The sequence below is a fragment of the Danio aesculapii genome, chromosome 21 (genome assembly GCF_903798145.1).
Source record: "Danio aesculapii chromosome 21, fDanAes4.1, whole genome shotgun sequence".
Classification (NCBI taxonomy): Eukaryota; Metazoa; Chordata; class Actinopteri; order Cypriniformes; family Danionidae; genus Danio; species Danio aesculapii.
This window is the reverse complement of record NC_079455.1, coordinates 14,578,931-14,596,214: the sequence shown is the minus strand read 5'-3', so window position 1 is coordinate 14,596,214 and position 17,284 is coordinate 14,578,931. Positions and strand designations below refer to the sequence as shown.

Genomic DNA, 17,284 nt, shown 5'->3' with positions numbered 1-17,284 from the left:
TTATTATTATTATTATTATTATTATTATTGCCCTCAGGTCCTCCCGGAAGTGTCCAGTCAGAGAGCAGAGATTTGGGACACGTCCAGCAGTGCGTCGCTCCATCGGCCATTACGGTAATGGTACTGATGAGGGATGAGTCAGGCTATATGATGCTGATGATACTGCCATTTCATCAGCACATTTTCACAAACATCTCGTTATCTCTAATGATGAGACTGACAATATGAATTTACAAAGAATTTACGGGCAGTAGCAGATCTTGATGCAAACGCCTCAGATCGACCATGGTCATTCGTTTGGTCATTTAGTGCACATTCAAAGCGGGACTAGTAGCACAATTATCCTCAAAAACGCTTGGATGCCTTGCCTGGGATCGTCACGGTGTTAATGCTTCCTGATTGAAAGAAAGCGAAGAATATGGGGCTTGCCATCCACATACAGTGAGAAGCACAACGAAGGTAATAACGTGTTTATAATATGCGTCCATAAAGCGATTTATCTAATGCTCGACTCGTAGGCCTGCAAGTATTTTATGTTTAGATAGCTTGAGCAACTAGCTTTAGTCATCAGTCATCGTTTTAATACTAAAGAAGAAGCATGAAACTGTTTATTATTGATTATTACATCACATTGTGTGAATATTTAGTTATTAAACAAAATGTATATGTACTCATATAAACCCTTACAATTCATGCAGGCCTAGCACTTTTGGACAATTTCACCTCAGACATGTTAATTTGCAAAATATTTCGAATATAAAGTGTATTTCTTGGTTTGGGCTGCAAATTAAGGGTCGCGAGTTATATGTGTATTAAGGTATTTAGACAAAACACGAAAAATAACCTTACATTTAAAGAACAAGGCTCAGTTTATAGTCTATTTTAATAACTTTTAAGACCATAATATGATTTTGAGTTCAGTAAATCAAAATAGAAAGCTCAAGTGAGTAAATGTTGACTCTAGCATATTCCAGTGATAGACTGTAGCTAAGCATTGTTTTACTGTGTAATCCAGTCACACTGTTCTTTCTTGACAGATCAAGTAAGATATGGAAGCTATATGGCTGTACCAGTTCAGACTGATTGTCATTGGCGACTCGACGGTGGGGAAGTCTTGTTTGATCAGACGCTTCACAGAAGGACGTTTTGCACAGGTGTCTGACCCGACTGTTGGCGTGGATTTCTTCTCCCGGCTGGTGGAGATTGAACCTGGCAAGCGCATCAAGCTTCAAATCTGGGACACAGCAGGCCAGGAGAGATTCAGGTACATCTGGTGGTATTTGATGATATTTACATGCAGACATCAAAGTTCAGTGAACTGTTTAATGGCTTAAAGAAAGCAAAATGGGAGATTTGTTTATTTTTGAGTGCTAGTGTACACCTAAAAAAAGGTTTTTAGCAGATAGATGTGTTTAAAATATGTAGTCTTTATATTTCAGGAAACCAAGATAAAACTATTGATGATCCTGCACAAGTGAGATTTTCAGCCAATCAAAATCAAATATGAAAATAAGAACGCTAAGTTAGGGTATAACAGTTTGCACTGAGGTAATATAATGGTATAGTTTTACAAATATTCTGAAATTTACTGTAAATTCAGAAATTACTTAAGCCTATTAGCTATTTTTAAAAAGACACAAGTTATTTGATTTGTCCTGCTCAATTAAAAAACACAGCTGTTCAATTACTTTATTGAGACTTTATTGACAAACACAAAGACGTTGTGTTTATGAAGATAAAATGTTCATAAGCACAACGTGTGTTTATGAAGATAAAAAAGTTGTACTGGTTGTATATGCTAGTTTATGGATGTTACATATTTTTTAAGATATAACATTGAAATAAAATAAGAGACACACTAAACAGATGATAAATATATATAAATAATAACAGTAAGTAGCCCTATCTATAGTAGTGTTTTTTTGTAATTCAGTAAATATGCAAGCTTATGCCTCTTATTATACATTGATATACACAAACATGTGAGGAGCTTACTTATAATCTCATTCGTGTTTCATCTTTTAGACCTTACAATTACAAATTGGTTTATATATATATATATATATATATATATATATATATATATATATATATATATATATATATATATATATATATATATATATAGTTGAAGTCAGAATTATTAGCCCCCCTTTGAATTTTTTTTTTCTTTTTTAAATAATTCCCAAATGATGTGTGAACAAAGAAATTTTCACAGTATGTCTGATAATATTTTTTCTTCTGGAGAAAGTCTTAATTGTTTTATTTCGGCTAGACTAAAAGCAGTTTTTAATTCTTTAAAAACCATTTTAAGGTCAAAAATATTAGCCTCTTTAAGCTGTATTTTTCTTTAATTGTCTACAGAACATTCAGAGCATCCGCAAAGTGTTCATAGTGCTTCACTTTTTCCACCCTTTTTTATAGCCTTTTTCCAAAATGGATTAAATTAATTTATTTTCTAAAAATTCTACACACATGACAATGTAAAAAAAAAGATTTTTTGAAATTGTTGCAAATTTATTCAAATTAATTAAAATCACATGTACAGAAGTATTCACAGCCTTTGCCGTGAAGCTCTAAATTGAGCTCAGGTACATTCTGTTTCCACTGATCATTCTTGAGATGATTCAGCAGCTCAATTGGAGTTCACCTGTGGTAAATTCAGTTGATTGGACATGATTTGAAAAGGCATACACCTGTCTATATAAGGTCCCAGAGTTGACAGTGCATGTCAAAGCACAAACCAAGCATGAAGACAAAAGAATTGTCTGTAGACCTCCGAGACAGGATTGTCTCGAGGCACAAGGCTGGGGAAGGTTACAGAAAATTTTCTGCTGCTCTGAAAGTTCCAATGAGTACAGTGGCCTCTTCCTAGAGCTGGCTGGCCATCTAAGCTGAGTGATCGGGAGAAGGGCCTTAAATCAGGAGGTGATCAATAACCCGATGGTCACTCTGTCTGTGCTCCAGCATTCTTCAGTGGAGAGAGGAGAACCTTACACAAGGACAACCATCTGTGCAGCAATCCACCAATCAGGCCTGTATGGTAGAGTGGCCATACGGAAGCCACTCCCCACCTGGAATCTGCCAATAGGCATCTGAAGGACTCTCAGACCATAAGAAACTAAATTCTCTGGTCTGATAAGACTAAAATTTAATTCTTTGGAGTGAATGCCAGGCGTTATGTTTGGAGAAAACCAGGCACTGCTCATCACCAGGCTAATACCATCCCTACAGTAAAGCATGGTGGTGGCAGCATCATGCAGTGGGGATGTTTTTCAGCAGCAGGAATTGGAGGACTAGTCAGGATAGAGGAAAAAAATGAATGCAGCAATGTACAGAGACATCCTGAATGAAAACCTGCTTCAGAGTGCTCTTGACCTCAGACTGGAGCGACGGTTCAATTTCCTGCAGGACAGTGACCCAAAGCACACCACCAAAATATCAATGGTGTGGCTTTACAACAACTGTGTGAATGTTTTTGAGTGGCCCAGCCAGAGCCCAGACCTAAATCCTACTGAACATCTCTGGAGAGATCTGAAAATGGCTGTACATCGTCGCTTCCCATCCCACCTGATAGAGCTTGAGAGGTACTGCACAGAGGAATGGGCAAAAACTCCCAAAGACAGGTGTGCCAAGCCTGTGGCATCATATTCAAAAAGACTTGAGGCTGTAATTGCTGCCAAAGGTGCATCAACAAAGTATTGAGCAAAGGCTGTGAATACTTATGTATGTGTGATTTTTCAGGTTTTTTATTTTTAATAAATTTGCAACAATTTCTAAAAATCTTTTTTCACATTGTCATTATGGGGTATTGTGTGTGGAATTTTGAGGAAAGAAATTAATTTAATCTATTTTGGAATAAGGCTGTAACATAAAAATATGTGGAAAAAGTGAAGCGCTGTGAATACTTTCAGGATGCACTGTATATTATATATAATATTATAATATATATTTTATACAATGACTTGTTAACCCAGTTAAGCCCTACAATTTCATTTTAAGCAAGATACTTAAAATTTTAAGCAGTATCTTGAAAAATATATAGTAAAATATTAGATATTAGATTAGAAAGATAAAATAAATCATTTATTAGCAATGAGTTATTAAAACTATTATGTTTAGAAATGTGTTGAAAAAAAATTCTCTCCATTAAACAGAAATTGAAGAAAAAAATATACAGGGGGGCTAATAATTCAGAGGGCTAATAATTCTGACTTCAACTGTACATCAGCCAATCAAAATCAAGCATTCAACAGCACCATAGTATGATATTAAATACATAAAATACAGCTCAATCCATCTATTAATTCATTTATTCCTGACATAATACACCACCTGATCCAGCGGCTGTCTAAAAATCATCTGCTCTTCTCCTCTGCATGCGCTCTAGATCTATCACAAGGGCTTATTATCGCAATTCAGTGGGTGGCCTTTTGCTTTTCGACATCACCAACCGGCGCTCATTCCAGAATGTGCACGAGTGGCTGGAGGAGGCGCGCAGTCATGTACAGCCGCACAGCATCGTCTTCATCCTGGTGGGACACAAGTGCGACCTGGAGCAGCAGCGGCAGGTCAGCCAGCAGGAGGCCGAAAAGCTGGCGGCCGCTTACGGCATGCGCTACGTGGAGACGTCAGCCCGCGACGCCATAAACGTGGAGAAAGCCTTCACCGAGCTCACACGAGACATCTTTGAGCTGGTCAAATGTGGAGATATTACCATCCAGGAGGGTTGGGAGGGGGTCAAGAGCGGCTTTGTGCCCAATGTGGTGCATTCGTCCGAGGAGGTGACCAAGAGTGACCGCCGCTGCCTCTGTTGATCACCATACTCTCGTTTCACCATACTTTACTGCAACTCCAGCGCCGTCCTTCTCCCTCCCACTGTCGCCAAACCCACAAATACTCTCCATCCTCTCAACTAGTGTCTCCTGCTTCCATAGTTACTTTAAACACACTTCCTGTTCGCTGAAATACTGTGAGCTGCAGATCTGCAAACTTTAGTAAATCTGGAGAACTCACTGAAGCTTTGATTAGTCTGCAGAATGGAGTTGTGGGAAAGGTTGGAGTAAACGATTGCAGGAACACAACGATTCTTTGTTTACACTAAATGTTCAGGCAGTGATTTGAGAACATGAGAAGATCAAGGCGTATGTCACAATGGACTGAATAGCCCTTTATGTGTTCACTAAAGTTAGCCTTTTAAAAATGATTTTCGGTGATTGCTCTTTTTGTTTGTTTGTTTGTTATTAAAGAGCTTGTTTGATGAGGGAAAACGGAGAACATTCTGTCATCATTTACTCACGCTCATGTTGTTTCAAATACACAAGACTCTTGTTTGTATTTTGTCCTCAAATTTGAGAGATTTCTGTCTCTCCACTGATAGATTGTTCATTTGAAAATCTGATGGTCAAAAAGTAAACCGATACGAATTAAGTTGGTTTAATCCAAATAATCTGAAGAGAAATAATCAGTTTACATGATGAACAGAGTTAAGTTTTTATTCAGAATTAAACATTAAAGGGATAGTTCACCCCAAAAATGAAATTTACTCACACTTAAGTGGTTCAAAACGTTTATTTATTCTGTTGAAAATCCATTGTATCAATGAAGCCATTGATATCCATAGTAGGAACTTTAAAAATACTAGGGATGTCCCGATCAGATTTTTCTGCCCTCAAATCCAAATGTGAGTTATCTGGTTTTGAGCATATACCGATATCGAAACCTGAACCGATATTTCTATAATACAAAAAAAGAATAAAAAAGAGCGAAGAAACAGATGCAGGATGTTTAATTCACCTTATTTTAACATTCAACAACTCTGTTAACAAACAGAGCACTGCTGTGAGGTAGCCTGAACAATCAAATAATAAATAACATCAATACTTTTTTTGGTTTGGACTTGAGTGCAACAGTAAATATTTAAAAAAATCTACTATAAAAACAAATAGCACCTCAACTTAAAATACCCGGCAGGCAATCCCAAGTTTATCAATCTCACAGTTTGCTATGGCAATGTTGTCATTATCTACTTTATAATACCTCCAGAACGCAGACATACTCGGATAGATCGGATACACGGCCGGCCAGAAGTGCGATATGCACATTAATATAGCAGGTTTTTTAATGACACTGTATAACAATAATCATTATTTTTACAGTACTGTGACGGTTGGGTTTAGGGTTGGGGTGGGGGTAGGTGTTAAAAGATACAATTTATTGGGTAATTTAATAGATAACATAAATAATACTCGGTACAGCTACTGTTTTTACACTGCTGTGATGGTTGGGTTTGTGGTTGGGGTAAGGGAAGCCGTTAAAAAAATACAATTAATGAATAATTTAATGAAGAATATAAATAATTCTCATTAAATTCCGGCCGCAACCATATTCGATCTAGCAACCACCTACTTCCGTGTTCTACTTTGGCATTTAACCAATAGCGTCTCTGCAACAAAGTGATGTCATATCGCACGTGTTGATGTTTCTGTGTGAAGTCAAGAAAGAGGTCCAACTCTGTGCTACCACATAATTATAGATGTGTAATAAAATAATGAGAATAAAAAATATATATATATACATGCATATTCGAGTCCTGATCGGGAGGTAATGTCCGATTCCGATCGAGTCTGAAACCGCGTGATCGGGCCCGATTTCCAAACACATAATAGGATCTGGACATCCCTAAAAATACTATGGAAGTCAGTGGATGTTTTTTTCAACATTCTTTATTTACTTACTCACTCCCAGGGCCATTTATATCGAAGTTGATATTTAGCCGCATCATGTTGATGTTTCGTAACATCTAATTTTTACGAGCCCAAAGCTCAAGCCCCAACCTTGCAGGACCAGGACATACACTCATACACTACGGCCAAATTAGCTTACCCAATTCACATATAGAGCATGTCTTTGGACTGTGGGAGAAACTGGAGCACCCGGAGAAAACCCACATGAACACGGGGAGAACATGCAAACTCCACACAGAAATGCCAACTGAGCCAGCAGAGGCTCAAACCAGCGACCTTCTTGCTATGAGGCAACGACTCTACCCACTGTGCCACCCCAACATTCTTTAGAATATCTTATTTTGTGTTCAGCAGAAGAAACTCAAACCAGGAGTAAAGTCTCATTCACACTACGAGTGACAAGCTTTCAGCAGAGAATGCGCTACTTCCGGCGACTCCGTCTAGGTGAGCCACCATTGGCGACCAGGTGGATGTGTCGAGCAACGCGACAAAGTTGAGAGTCCTTCAACTTTATGCAAATGAAGAGACTTTCTTGAGTGACTGCAAGTAGTAGCACCAGTAGAGCTCACGTGATTCTCTCTTAGCTCAGAGGCCGGTTGTATTCTCCATGCTGTAGACCTACACAGACCTGCATTTGCAGGTCACCACCTAGAGCGACAGACAGCTACAAAGTCATTGCTAGTGTGAATAAGACATTAATTATGACAGATTCTTCATTTTTGGGTGAACTATCCCTTTAAGCTTAACCTACCTGACATATTAAAACAAATCTGTACGTGCAGATTTAGTTTACATAGGCAAATTGGTTGAGCATGTGTGAATATAAAGTTATTAAGTATAGCACAGGTTTGTTTTCTTTGGAAGAACAGTAACTAACGCCAGTGGAAGAAACATGTCTGCTCATTTTTGGCAGTTACTGGCCTGTTTATTTGTTGTATGAGAACACAGGACATGAACAAACTTGGGTTTGGAACCAAAAAATGAGTGAATAGGGAAATGATGACAGAATGTTAATTTTGTGGTGAGAGAACAAACCCTTTAATACCTTTATTCAGCAAGAATGCATTAAATTGAGCAAAAGTGACAGTTAATACGTTTAATGTACAAGATCTTTGTAATTAATTACTTGAACCTTTATTATGCCCCCCCCCCCCCCCTCCAAAAAAAAACATGAAGCAGCCCAAAAATATTGTTTCTTCACCGTAGATTGGAGTATTAAATAGCATTTAAAGGATAACACTTTATTTTGATGGTCCATTTGAGTATTAGCAGACTGTCTGCTTAATTTCTGTTGATACTGCTCCTTCAACAGACATTTAACTGACTATAAGAAACTTTGCAAGTACATGTCAATTTACCATAACCCTAACTCCAACCCTAACAGTCTACTTATAATCTAATGAGAAGTAGTTGGCATGTAGATGCAATGTACCCTAAATTTAACAAACGAACCATCAATATAAAGTGTGACCACATTAAAAAAAATTATAATAATAACATTTTTGATCATTTAAACGCAGCTCTGATGAACAATGATTTCAAACAGTAATCAATCCGAAAGTTTGTTTATGGTTTATTTGGGAATTCATGAATTTAACAGCAGGGGGAGACATTCACAGGGTATGTGAATACTGCTTTTTTCCCCACACTTAAATTCATGTTTCAGTCAAAAATTACAAATTAAAATCTAAAATTAAAATAATAGCTCGAATTACAATTTAAATTTCGCTCACCCTTTGTATTTGCAAATCTTTATTAGTTTCCTCTGTTGAACACAAATGTGATTTGGAAACTGATAGCCAGACGTCTACTAAAAAAAAAAAAAAAAAAAAAAAAAAAAAAAAAAAAAGTTGGCTACTTTATCCGTTTCCAGCATTCTTCTAAATATTTTCTCTTGCGTTCAACATGAGAAAAAAAACAAAGAATTTTGCCACAAATGAATGGTGCAAAATTATCAAATTTAAACTATTTGGGTGAACTTTAATTACCAAACAAAAGTGATGCATTTTGCTAATTTAAGCTAGCAAATTGCTAAACTTAAAACTATTAATCTTTCCGAATATCTACATTAATGTGGAACCACGTTTGAATTTCCTGTCTTTTTGTTCTTTAAAGTCAGTCATGATATCGCTACAGAACTGATGCCCCCTTTTCCTGTTTTGGTTCTTCATAATAAACTTCACTTTCAAAACTGTTACCCGTCACTCCACATTATAGTAGCTGCTGAAATGTACTTTTTTTGACTTACAGACTAATACCCTGTCATTTAGTTGACTGAAATGACTATTAACTGCGTATTTATTCATCTTGTGTGAGAGATGAAATGAACTATCAATAAAATGTGTGACACAAAAGATTTCGTGTCTAAAAATGATTTCCCTCACGTATATTTTGCTGAAAATCCACGACAAAAAATCCACAATTGTTTTGCGAAACATTTTATTTTAAAAAAGGAAAAACAGAAATGTTTATAATACAGGTCATTTTCTTTGTACATGGCATGAATATTTACAATTTTAAAAAACCCAAGGACAAACAAAATATATATATTCATATACTGATAAACAAACACATGTAACACTACAAGTGTATCTCAAAGGCATATAACAGGACTTGGTATTTATTTTGATATCTACCAACCAACTTTGAGGTACATTTGAAAGATCAGGCACTGATCTACAGGAGACACAAGCCTCCATATTGAATCAAAAGTTTGTAATGCCTGGAATCAGACAGTGTTCGGACATGTTTACATGCTAAACTTTACATGTCTGGTACATGTAAACAACAACTCAGTTGATTGCGAAACAGATAGTAAAGCTATACAAAAATAGGCTTCTAATCATGTTAATCCATTAAAGACAGCAATGGGTTTAAAACAATAGTGGTTTTAAATTAAAAAATAGTGTTTAAAAAGTGATTTTAAACCTCCATCTTGTCTTATAGACAAGCCTTCGTTTCTCTCTGATTATCTGAACACACTACCAAAAATAAACTACACAACCAACCAAAACTGGCTGAAACGGAGCTGAAACTCAGCTCTCCAAAGGGTTAAATAGTCATACTATATAAACAAATCAAAAAGATATGATGTGTGAACAAGATAATTGACAATAGTAATACACTACTTTACAATATTGAACAAAAATAGAGAACGGTACATGAGCTCAACAGCCAAGCTGCCAAGAACAAGTTTCAATGAAAAAACAACAATAATAATAAAATTATAAGCAATAGTGACGCTTATTTCTCAAGTATCTACACCTTTAGATATGAAAGAAAGGCCATTCGGAGCCTGTTTCATTAGATCTTCATTCCTCAGGCAAGTTTAGGTTTAACCCTTGACCTGTGAGTTGGTTATTATTGCAGACTAGCCTTGCTAACAAAGCTAGCATGGTAACTACAGTTTCTGCTCAGCCGATACTGTTCAAATACAGTCAGTCCTTCAAACCATATCAGTAGCTTTCAGAATCTTTCAAGTCAGCTGTAGTTATTATCGGCAATTAAACAGTTAACCGTAGATATTTGACCGATTCGTTTACTAAAAACAGCGAATTATCATAATTTAAGGGATATTTCAAATTCCAAAACATATTATTATATATTTGAAAGGCCGAAGTACACATTAGTTTTATTGTGAATGAATGATGGTCTGTGTAAAAGTATATTCTAGTAAGTTTCATCACTTCAGAATTCAAGACTTCTGTAATTATGACATGGTGTGATTGCACGTTTAACTGAAGTAAACATGCATGTGTAAACAAATTCAGCCAATTTTTCAGCAGCCATTACTTCAATCTTGATACTTCAGAAATCAGAATATGCGGATTCACTGCTCATGAAACATTTCTTGTCTTCAGTGTTGAAAACAGTTGTGCTGCTTAATACTTTTGCAGGAAAAAAAAATATATAACGTCTTTTACAATTGAATTCTTTCTTGAAGAAAACATATTTGAAGAAAACAACCACTTCTGAATGGTAATGCAAGTAGTTTCAGCAGAAACAATAGTTACATAGCAACTTTTTTAAGCAGCGTCTGGAAATATAAAAGCTGTTATACAGTTTGCTAAAGTATAATCAAGTCTTAGGAACTTGTGTGAATGGGTAAACTATAAATATTCATATAAAACAGGTTTTTCCCAAAAAAATAATTTAGTTTTTTGTAAAATGGAAAATTCTCTGGCTTGACCTCATATGAGCCATTCGAAACTCTCATACACGCTTAAAAATACTATCATTTTTATCGCTGATCCCATTATCCCCATATACAGCTGTCATATTTAGGAAAATGGAAACGGTTTTGTTATTTTCCACGCACTCTTTGGATGACTCTCATACACATGGGGCCTCAGCCATGCTAAAAAATTTTAAAAGCTTGTCAGTCTTAATTCTTCAATTCCTCCGCCTAACAGTAACCAATGACCTCAAATACTGTCTGAAGGTATTGCCGATTTCACATTCTGAACACTAGGGGCCTCTATTGTACTTCACAACCTTGAAAAACCACAAGGTTGACAGTAAAACAGTTTAGACTCGAGTCGGGAGGCCTTTCCGCGCACGAACAAAAAATGCGCTTGGACCTCGATGATGAAAACATAATACCCTGTACACAGTCAGCTCATTGTCTGCCAGACAAAATGGCCGTTACAGTACTAGTGAATTACAGCAGCAGCCGAACGGACATTAAACCAACATCTACAGCGCTGTGGGGCCAAGGCTGCATTTCTAACGGGAAACACTTAACGCTTCTGCTAAAAGCAACCTGAATTGAGCGGTCGGGGCAGTCTCTACAATAAAATTAAATCTGTAGACTTGAACGGAAACATGCCTGTCGGGGTTTTCTTTCTTTCTTTCTTTTTCTTCATCAAGGAGAAATGCCCTCAATTTCACTCTCATCACCGCCTAAATAGATGGGGCTTTTGTTCTGAAGGGCTGGCTCGTATTTTCGGACCGAGCTATTCATGGCTTCAGTGCTGTGCCAAATGCCGTAGCCGAAGTAGATGGCAAAACCTGGAAATGGAGAGCAGAGATGGGAAGGTTGAAACCAAGTAAACAAACACAAATAAACAAACAAACACGAGTTTCTTTTTGAATAAGAAAATCATTTCGCTAGGTAAGACCTTAAGTTCCTCAGCTGGGTCAATTAGAGAAATTTTATTTCATAGATACCTATATTTCTTTTTTGAAATTAAAAGTTTCTGCTGAAAGTAACATTTTGTACGACATTACAGGGGGTGAGGAAATGATCAGGAAATTTGGAAGCAAACTAATGCTCTGAGAGGAACAGATGTGCTCACCGATGGCCATCCACACGGTGAAGCGGCACCAGGTGGCCACGTCCAGCTGCATCATCAGATAAATGTTGACAAAGATGCTGAACAGAGGAAGCCAAGGCAACAGAGGCACCTGCATAAAGGAACAGATCACATTTAGGATGGTATATATTCAGGGTTCTTACACCTTTTCCAACTTCAAATTCCAGCACTTTTCAAGCACTTTCAAGGTGCATTTTTATGTTTTTTCAGCACCTAACAACCACGATAAATTACATTTATATTTGCTGTATGTACTTTTCACATTTAAATCTATTGTGCTAGTTTAAATAACACAAATTGACATTTCAACTTAAATTGTTGAATACTTTGGAGCATAGATTTATTGAAATAGTTCACCTAAAAAAACAAAACAAAAGTTCAGTTATTGGATGAAGTATCTTTTTAAGTTTGGTCTCTTTCGACCTAAAGTTGATTTCTCAAAAAATGAGCTTACAGTCAGATTGTGTTCGGTGTAGTACCAAACTTTCATGTCCACCTATATTCAAAAGTCATGTAACAAAAATTAAATCCTTATGAGTCCGAGAATATTCCTGCTGCAAATTAATGAACTATGTCAGCTGTTAAGAAAATCAGTCACCAAATATGGAACCCACAAGCTTTCATCAATATTACTTTTTATTATTGTCAATATTACTTTAGGTTAGGACTAAGGTACTGTTTTAACTGTATGGCAAATGTCCCACTTGTCAAATGGTTTTTGTTATGTGCAAAATGCATTTTAAGCTAAAAGGAAAACTACTCCGTTAGAGGAGTTATTATGAAAGCATTGCAATTTCAAATTCAAGCAGATTCGAGCATTTTATCCAAAATTCAAGCACTTTTCTAACCTTGAAAACACTATATTAAAAATATTAAAAAATATTTTTAAAAAAAGCATTTTCCAGGATTTCCAGCACCCGTACGAACTCTGTATGTTACATGAGTAAAAAGAATTACTCAAAAACTAGGGCAAGGAAGATTTTTTTTACAAACATCCAGAGCAAACACTCTTTTGGTGCTGAAAAAACGACTGTCAACATTTATTAGTTATACACAGTTAATAATAAGTTCCTTTAGCTGATCTTATATATTATATATACAGCAATGAAAAAAAATTAGGAGAATATTTGACTGTTTCTGATTTACTTCATTTTAATTTATTTATGCTAATATTTGATTGATTATATAAACATTTCTGCCAAGTTTCAAATAAGATTATTATTTATCATTTTTACAGCTATTTTTAAATAACTGTTTAAGACAGTTTTATTTATTTCAGGTTTTCATTTTTAATGACGTTTTTATTTTATTTGTGTTTACAAAAATGTTTTAGACAAATAGTATCAGTGTTAATTACAAAAATAACCTTGGATCTAATAACGCATTCCTTCACTACTTGCGTTCTGACTCAAGGTGAATATTTGTAGCATAACTAAAAGCCAAAATCAATAATATCGGGGACATGGGGTACCTTGAAGGTGAGAGCTTCTTTACTCTCCGGCTGCCTGAAGATCACAATTACACATAGGACGCACAGCAGGACCAGAATGACACACGCAGTCACCCACACGATCTCCAGATTTATGATGGACTCCAGACGCTGAGCCAAAACCACGCACAGCACCGTGATCAGCACAGCTACACACAACAGAAGATGCTGGAGTTAGAAATCACTGCCAGATCCATCAGTCAATCACAGCACTCTTCAAGATCAACAACATTCATGTAGAAACAAGTCTCTAAGAGGATATTCAGAAGCATTTTTTCCATATTAATCTTAAAGAGATGGTTCTGTTTTATGGACTTGAAATGTATATATTTTTTTTAAGTAATATAGAGGTCTGTGGCTTTTCATTTCTTGACATTATTTCAGATTTTCACTGTTAATTCTTACAAATATGACAAAGTATTTACTCAGGGTATATACAGGAATCAGAGAGTGAAATTCATTACATTTTAAGACCTTTTTTAAGACTCTTATCGTACATTTTAAGACCTCTTCGCCACTTTAGATTTCAACCGGTAACATTGACGACATTTTAATTTACAGTATATTTAATAAATACTGATTGTAAGAAACAAATCCTAAACTAAAATGTTATTCATATACTGAATAAAAATACTAATCCAGCAGGTGGCACCTAAAACAGCAGGAATAATGGGGTTTCATCACTGCAGTAAACAAAGCAGCATGATGTCAACTACAGCAAGATTTGATCGATTTCATAAACTACACAGCATCCCAATATTCACAGATTAAATTCAGGCAAACTTTCACATACTGATACAAAATTTAATACCTTGCATTAGTATTTAAGGCTTTTAATATCATTTTAAGGGCCTTAAATTTCTCTAATTTATTTTTAAGACCTCGTGGACACCCTGTTAGCGAATCAATCAAGAATCAGAAATAGGACATTGTGAATATAAATGTATTAATCAAGATTTCCCAGTCATCATTTTAAAAAATGTTATCTTTTATTCAGCATTACTAGATTTATTTGATAAAGGGAGTGAGATTGTAATGTTAAGTATTGCGTTTTTAACTCAATTCAGTGGTATGATTGATATTAAAGGGCACATAGGTTACCCCTTTTTCCAGATTTAAGATAAGTCTTTTGTGTCCCCAGAAAGTGTCTGTAAAGTTTCAGCTCAAAACAACCATCAGAGTATTTGTTATAGCTGTCTGAAGTGTCTGTATTATAGCCAGTAAAACCTGGTTGCTGTTTTTTTTGTACTGGGCCTTTAAGGCTAGTCCTCCCTGCCCACCGTTTCTACGTGCCTGTCCAGCCTGATCTCACGAGGAAACGTAAGTATTTAACGTTTTGTCAGTTTAGTGGCTAATTCCTATGAGTTCAGTCGTACAAAAATGTAAGATTTTAAAAAGGCTGTGTGGCACTTAACCCCACCCCTAACCCCAACCGTCATTGGGTGATGAACAAATCGTACTAAATTGTACAAATTAGATCGTAGGAATTCACACGAATTAGCCACTAAATCAAAAAGTTACGAATTGCCGTGAGATTGCTTTGGCCTGTCAGCAACATGTGGTTATGTCATTGGCCCATGAACATTTCCTGCTCGTCAAACTATTTCATAACAAAAGGCAATTCAATCATAACGTTAGAATATTATTTATTAATTTGTGGCTCTTTTTGGATTCTCATAAGCTATAGAAATTAAAATGTAAAACAGGAAATACTTTGAGACCATTGTTTTTGTTTACATCCCTCAAAACGGTCTATACACTGTAGATATCTATACAAATAATTTAATATTATGACCTCTTTAATATAACATATATTTATATTTTTACTCGCAAGCATGTGATCTCAAAGCACTGAACAGAGTAAATGAGCTTGGAAGATTTACATGTGAAAGAAGGCGGCTCCTCAGAGCCACACCATCTAATGACTACATCATCATAATCATCATCACAGACCAATGACAAGTCAAATGTGTTTCCAGATAAGACAAACTCATTTCACTTTTCGCCCTGTAGTTGTTTCAGTTTTTTCTTCAATTTCACAGCATATAGCAGTCAACATCCAAAATGTTTTTCAAAAATGTTCTAGGACAAGAATAGGTGTTGTTCAATGGTTTTAAGACAACTTTGATGAAAGGTGGTGATCCACTTCAAATGTTGACTATTGTATAGTAGGAATGCACCGTAATTCAAATTCCGAGCTGAAACAGAAAGTTCTGAATGTATTTGGCCAAAAATCCAAACTGAAAATGCTTTGTAATAATATTAGTAATAGTTATTATTATTAAAAGTAATATTTAAAATAGTTATTAAAATAATAGTTCCTATTTTATTACATAATATAATTAATGTAAAACTTAAAAAACAAAAAATATAAATACACTACTGGTCAAAAGTTTAGGGTTAGTAGGATTTTTAAATGTTTTAATATAAGCTTCTCCTGCTCACCAAGGCTGCAGACATTGTAAAATTGTGAAACGTTATTGAACTATAAAATAACTATTCAAAAGTAGTTTATAATTTCATTTAATCATTTATTCCAGTGATTTTAAAGATGAATTTTCAGCTTCATTACTCCAGCCTTCAGCCACATGATCCTTCAGAAATCACTTTAATAATAATTGTTATTATTAATATTGTTAATGGTAATAGTATAAAAGCAAGAATGACTGGAGTAATAATTTCATTTGAAACTACATACAATAAGAAAGCAGTTATTTGAAATTGTAGTAGATATTTAACAATTTGTTATACATTTAATAAATGCCACCTTGATGAACAGAATCATTTTCTTTAAATAATAATAATAAAAACAAATTTTAAAAAATGACCCCGAATTTTTGACCCACAGTGTAACAATTTGTTATACATTTAATAAATGCCGCCTTGATGAACAGAATCATTTTCTTTAAATAATAAAAAAAAAAAAAAAAAAAAAATTACCCCGAATTTTTGACCCACAGTGTATATATATATTTAAAAAACACAAGGCAATGAAATACCCTATTTTTTTGATTGTGAGATTTCACTAACAGTGAACGAGTCGAGAGGCAGTTTACCAGCATTGCCATTTCAGCACTGTAGCTTTATTGCAAGCAGCAGGAACAAGTATACTAAATAGAAATGTATCTATACTTATGTATATATCTATGCACATTATTTTTGGTAAGCATGTGTGGTTAAATTTTGGATAAGTATACGTGTACATGAGTGGGATATTGAGCTTTTGTGAACTTTGACTGCGGTGCAGGCACTGTTTTGGGGGTAATATTTTATTTTTTATTTTTCATTTCAAGTAAGCCCTCTCCTCTTCAACTTGCATTCATTAAGAAGTGAAAAACCAATCTTCACTCACAGATAATTGCAGTTGTGCCGTAGACGATAGTTCCTGACATTTCCGTTGGCGAGTCTTTGGAGGGAACCAGAAGGAGCTTGGCAGTGAATTTCTCCTTGCGAGGACTGTCATCCAGCTCTATGCCATACTCATCACCACTGTCTCCACAAACGGCCACCTTCTCCCCACCAACCAGCTCCACCAGCTTCTCAGTCTGACTGGAGGAGCTCAGGTTCCCTGGCTGATATCTGGAAACAAGAAATGTACATGTTAAACCAGACAGTATGAACAGCCCGATCTCACGAAGAAACGTAACTATTTTACGTTTCGTCAGTTTAGTGGCGAATTCGTATATTTCGAATACGAAAATGTAAAAATTTTAAAAAGTAGGCGTGGCACCAAA

At 35.6% G+C, this 17,284-nt stretch overlaps 2 protein-coding genes across 2 annotated transcripts in view; one reads left to right on the top strand and one right to left on the bottom strand.

Annotated features, from left to right (window-relative positions):
* Positions 1–131: 131 nt before the first annotated feature.
* On the top strand, positions 132–5,903 carry rab39ba (RAB39B, member RAS oncogene family a). The gene is made up of 3 exons (XM_056446428.1): positions 132–459; positions 1,038–1,264; positions 4,391–5,903. The coding sequence occupies exons 2-3, from the start codon at positions 1,050–1,052 to the stop codon at positions 4,815–4,817; spliced, it is 642 nt and encodes a 213-aa protein (XP_056302403.1). The 5' UTR covers positions 132–459; positions 1,038–1,049; the 3' UTR covers positions 4,818–5,903.
* Positions 5,904–9,168: 3,265 nt separating this feature from the next.
* The window catches only part of slc7a3a (solute carrier family 7 member 3a), a 30,662-nt gene continuing 22,546 nt past the window's right edge, over positions 9,169–17,284 (bottom strand). Inside the window, exons 9-12 of the mRNA XM_056445952.1 lie at positions 16,903–17,129; positions 13,533–13,699; positions 12,044–12,152; positions 9,169–11,756 (exon numbers count right to left, since the gene is read on the bottom strand). Of these exons, the coding sequence (XP_056301927.1) occupies positions 11,611–11,756; positions 12,044–12,152; positions 13,533–13,699; positions 16,903–17,129 (649 nt within the window). The 3' untranslated portion in view covers positions 9,169–11,610. The remainder of the gene's footprint in view (positions 11,757–12,043; positions 12,153–13,532; positions 13,700–16,902; positions 17,130–17,284) is intronic.

Excerpts from the sequence above, each read along its gene's own strand:
- rab39ba (XM_056446428.1), top strand. The coding sequence starts at position 1,050 with ATGGAAGCTATATGGCTGTACCAGTTCAGACTGATTGTCATTGGCGAC. Across the intron at positions 1,265-4,390 it reads GCAGGCCAGGAGAGATTCAG|ATCTATCACAAGGGCTTATT; the intron begins GTACATCTGGTG and ends CATGCGCTCTAG.